Genomic DNA, 4,880 nt, shown 5'->3' with positions numbered 1-4,880 from the left:
AAGTTGCTGTTTCAAAGCACTGTTTGTGCAAATTTAGATGCTTCCAGGAATATGTTGGTACCAGTTTCCTGCCTCCTATCCCACTACTGAAACGTGGTAGAGGAGGTGGGGATATTCTTCTTAAGAAGCTAGTAGCAAAGGAGGCGGCCATATGGACTAAAGGGGACAGGATGGGGGGTACAGAAGAGGGGAGAGTGAACATGGAGAACGGAGGGAAAGAAATGACCAGAAACAACCATTTTGCCTGTATTTTTTTTCCAATTGGAAAAGTAATTCATGCTCCTTGTAAGAGACAAAACCAAAACAAACAACAGCTACCACCACCAACAAACTTTTTCATAAACATTTACATTTAATATTGCAAGTTCTTCTCTGGTGACAGGCTCTGTTAACAGTTTAGGTATATGCTTCCAGATTACTTCTTTTACCAATATTAATGTGTAACTTATTTTGCTTTTACAGAACTAGCTTCATACTCTACACACTGAAGTGCAACTTACACACTTTTGTGTGTATCTTATACACTTTTGGAATGACTACTTTAAGTGTGCAGGTGCTTTTTAGTTTAAACATCTAATTAGAATATAATGAGAAGCAATATTGCCCATTTCGCCTGCCAGAGGGCTCACCCTGGACCTCATTAGCAGTTTCCCCGAGGCTGTTCTGCAGTGGGGGGGAAGGGAGGGGGAGGGCGGGGGCAGTTCTGCTGCTGCCTCTGTTCCCCCTTTCCATCCAGAGACATCCCCAGGGGCAGCCTTTTGCCCCTGCTGAGGGGGCTCAACCCAGACAGCCTGCAGACCCTCCGTGGGTCAGGAGGCCAACAGCCAAGAGAGAAGGCCGGTAGCTGCTCACCGTCGTCTGAGAGCGTCAATTTGGCTGCGTTGCCTGCCGCTTACGGAAGGTCCTGGAACTTCTGTGCCTAAGGATGAACCCAATCATTGTTGCAAAAGTTTCAGGTCTGAGCAGAACTAAACTTCTCGCCTCAGGGCAGAGAAGGACAGAGGCCTGTCTTTATGGCCTCTCTCCACAGGTCTGGACACCACCACCAAAGTGACATAGGTGGTTGCAAGTGCTCCACCCCAAGCCTACCTGGGCTCAGAGGGTTCCACAACTGGCCCTGGGCGTACCCCTCACGTGAGGCCCGCAAGTTCCCGGCGCCCGGCCTGACTCAGCCTCGCAGCTTCTGCAGAACCACTTGCCAGCCCCGTGACTCAGTTTCTCCATTTGCTCACGCGGGCCAACCGCGTGAGGCACCTGTGTGGAATGCAGAAGGTGTCTCCAACTGCTTCTCTAGAGTACGTGACGTGCTCCCAGGCGGAGGAGCCCCAGAGACGGGCGCTTACGCCTCCCATAGAGCTCCTGCGGGACGTGCCCTGCACAAGCCCTGGTAATGAGTCCGTGCTAAATGGGGGCAGTGACCCGACCAGGTGCACCCGCAGGGATGCTGAGGCGACGCCCACCTGTGACCCGCCGGTCCTGGTTGCTGAAGGGCCCAGGCCACGGAGGGGCTGCCGGAGAATCGACCAGTGCCCGCGTCGGTGCCCACTGCCCGCCGCCTGACGCAATCCGAGGTGCCCTTGCTGCATGCCGGAGCTGGGAAAACCTCCCCCGCGGTTGCATCACTCCTGCCAGATTTGCTACAGAGGTGGAACCGAGCCAATCAGCGGGCGAGCTGGGTCTGGGGCAGGTCCCTCAGTTACCCACTCAGAGGGCGGCGCGGTTAACCGGGAAGCAAAACCCGAAGGTGATTGGTCAAAAGGGGACTTGCCCCGCCCCAATCACCGCGACAGCAGGCGCGGTGGGCGGGGGCCCGCCTGGCCGGAGGGTTTAAAAGGCGCCTCCGAAGGGGCCGCGCAGCTGGAGCGACCAAGCGGTGCCAGGCCAGGTGTGCGCGTCCGTTGGTCCTTCCGTGCCCGCGCCGGAGACCAGCCCCGGAGGCCGCCGGGCTCGTCCCTGTGCCCGGCACCATGAAGCAGGAGTCCACAGCCCAGAACACCCCTCCTGCCTCGCCGCCCACTTCGTCACCGGTGCAGCACCCCCGGGATGACGGTGACCCCCAAGCCCTGTGGATTTTCGGGTACGGCTCTCTCGTGTGGAGGCCCGACTTCGCCTACAGTGACAGCCGTGTGGGTTTCGTGCGCGGCTATAGCCGCCGCTTCTGGCAGGGAGACACCTTCCATCGGGGCAGCGACAAGATGGTGAGCATCTGACTATGCTCAGGGGAATGCAGGAGTTGGGGGCAGGGTAGTGGGCACCAGTGCCCTGGGGTTCTCTGGGCAGCCGGTGCCTCCGTGCTGGTGGGGGAAGTGTATAAACCTGTGCTTGGGCTTTGTGGCTTAAATTTCTGTGCCCAGTAGATCACTGTGATGGCTGGAATCTGTGATCCTGTGGATCACAATGTTGATGAATGTTTCTGATTTATCAGTTTGGGCCACTGCCATGGGTCTGTTTCTCCTGTAGTCATGCATCACTCTCTCCACTTTCCCCTGGATGCGTGGGGTTCTCTGAGGCCTGGGCCAGCAGTGTTAATACGGGTTTCCTTTAGTACCGGTGACAGAGCTGATTCCTAACTTATCTTTTTCAAAATCTTTGCTTTCTCCTCAGCCTGGCCGTGTGGTGACCCTACTTGAAGATCATGAGGTAAGTGTCCAAGTCAAGAGAGAGACCCCATAGGGCATAGCATGGAGGGTCTAAGAGAGCTTATGTGTCCTTGGCTGCAGGCTAGATTAGATGCCACACTGGCAGAGGGGAAGGGTGGTCTAGCTCAGTGCTTTTCACAAGAACCCTCTGAGGACCTTGTTAAAATGCAGATTTCAATTTAAATGGACCAGGGTGGGGCCTTAAATTCCTCACATTCGACTTAAGTGTACAGATGATACCACTGGTTCTCAAGCCACACTCTGAGTAGGAATCCTCTTCTGCCTTGGGGGCAGACCACCTTGTCAGCCCTTGTTAACAAAGGGAGAATGAGCTTGATGTATTGCTACTAGATGACTCATCAGTCCTCTGCCCACTTGCCTTATAGAGCGCAGACCTGAGGTGGGACCAGCCAGGAGCTGTTTTGACTGACCCCGGTGTCCGTGTTTCCTCCTAGGGCTGCACTTGGGGTGTGGCATACCAGGTTCAAGGTGAGCAGGTGAGCGAGGCCCTGAAGTACCTGAACGTGCGGGAGGCAGTGCTTGGTGGCTATGATACCAAGGAAGTCACCTTCTACCCCCAAGATAACCCTGACCAACCACTCAAGGCATTGGCTTATGTGGCCACCCCACAAAATCCTGGTTACCTGGGCCCTGCACCTGAAGAGGCCATTGCAACTCAGATCCTGGCCTGTCGCGGCTTCTCTGGTCACAACCTCGAGTACTTGCTACGCCTGGCAGACTTCATGCAGCTCTGTGGGCCCCAGGCACAGGATGAGCACCTGGCAGCCATCGTGGACGCTGTGGGCACCATGCTGCCCTGTTTCTGCCCCACTGAGCAGGCTTTGGCCCTGGTCTGAGGGGTTGAGCCCCTGCAGGGAGTGCCCACGTAGACATGGGGCCACATCCCTACTCCTGTGGCACACAGTGGACTTGATACAGCTGGAGCTCACTGAGAGGACTTGGTGGGTGGCTGGGAGCTTCTCTCCTTAAGCCCCTGCCTATCCCAGCAGTCTCCAGTTTTCCTGCCTGACACTGACTTATTACTTGAAACTATTTATTGCACCATGTTGGTGTAGTGGGCAGGGTGGGGGGCCTGCCCTGGACATAGGGGCCCTGCTGAGCGGTGCCTGACTAGATTCCCCCCAGTGCTGCTGCTAACCCCATACCACCCAGGCCACTGGCTCCCCATCCCCAGACCAACTGTTCCTAGCCCCGGAAATATACCACCTGTGAAAAGTCCCAGCCTGCTGGTAAAGGACAGGAGGGATTGAAGAGAAGGGGGCCTTACAAGAACTGAGGCACCTGCGGGTCTCGCTCTTCCTCTTCCTCCCACATTCCTAGGGCAGAACTGGATCTGGAGCCCAGGCACAGTTGCCTGGGCCTCTTTTAGCCATCTGGCTTTGTTTCCCTGTCCCTCTGTTTTCTTGTCTGTTGAGGCCTATAGCTCCTCACTAAAGGCCTGGTACCTTCTCAGTCTGACCGATACTGTTACCCATAAACTGATCCCTTATTATCTGTGTTGTGCTGCGTTTGTGGTTCTTTCTTTAGTTGGGGCATTGGGGCAAGTAAGACGATAAAGCCCTGGAAGGCTCATGAGAGGGGCAGCGGCTCCCTCTTTGTCTCCATCCCTCTCTTCCGGGTAGCTGAGCAGGCAGGACCAGCAACCAGGGCACAGCACTCTCACGGGCACCATTCACAACTAAGTGTCCTACAGAATTTAGCCCATGTGGCTCTACTCGGCAGCCTTGTAGGCAGTGTTCCTCCCAAAGACCTGGTGCCCTGCTCCTGCTCTCAGCTGCCCCAAATAGGCCAGCAGGCTTGGAGGTCACACCAGGTCTTCCTCTAGCTGCTGCCTCTTCGTGACAGCATGACTGGACCCCTGGCTTCCTGCTAAAGGAGCATGTGGGTTAGAGTAGGGTGGTGATGACTTGAGTAGTGCTGATAGCAGAGAACTGTGGCCTGGAGGACCTAAGTGGCCCTGTGATTTTGAGATCAAAATTGTGTACTGTTGTCTTCTGGGACTGTGGTGTGATCTGTGCTTTCTCTGTTAACTTGACCTGCCAGGAGTCTTGCTCACAATGGAATGAGTTGCCAGGGTGCCCTCTTGGCTGCTACTTGTTCCCTCTCTGTGTGCCCCTGGCTGCTCCTCCCCACCCTGATCCGCAGGTGCAAATCCCAGCCCCAGGGTCTCAGAATGGCGTCTCAGTGGACTCAGCTTCTAGTCCTGGGCCTGCAGAATGG

The 4,880-nt window shown here is 55.6% G+C and overlaps 1 protein-coding gene and 1 long non-coding RNA gene across 2 annotated transcripts; one reads left to right on the top strand and one right to left on the bottom strand.

Moving 5' to 3' along the window:
• Positions 1 to 233: 233 nt before the first annotated feature.
• LOC131516728 (uncharacterized) lies at positions 234 to 1,454 on the bottom strand. Its single transcript, XR_009264212.1, has 2 exons — positions 1,090 to 1,454; positions 234 to 919 (listed from the first exon to the last, which is right to left on the bottom strand). It is a non-coding gene; the product is annotated as an uncharacterized LOC131516728 (long non-coding RNA).
• A 378-nt stretch (positions 1,455 to 1,832) lies between these two features.
• On the top strand, positions 1,833 to 4,152 carry CHAC1 (ChaC glutathione specific gamma-glutamylcyclotransferase 1). Its single transcript, XM_058738155.1, has 3 exons — positions 1,833 to 2,198; positions 2,605 to 2,640; positions 3,095 to 4,152. The coding sequence occupies exons 1-3, from the start codon at positions 1,968 to 1,970 to the stop codon at positions 3,494 to 3,496; spliced, it is 669 nt and encodes a 222-aa protein (XP_058594138.1). The 5' UTR covers positions 1,833 to 1,967; the 3' UTR covers positions 3,497 to 4,152.
• The last annotated feature ends 728 nt before the right edge of the window (positions 4,153 to 4,880 follow it).

Source organism: Neofelis nebulosa, chromosome 7 (genome assembly GCF_028018385.1).
Source record: "Neofelis nebulosa isolate mNeoNeb1 chromosome 7, mNeoNeb1.pri, whole genome shotgun sequence".
NCBI classification, from domain to species: domain Eukaryota; kingdom Metazoa; phylum Chordata; class Mammalia; order Carnivora; family Felidae; genus Neofelis; species Neofelis nebulosa.
This window is presented reverse-complemented; position numbering and strand designations above follow the sequence as displayed.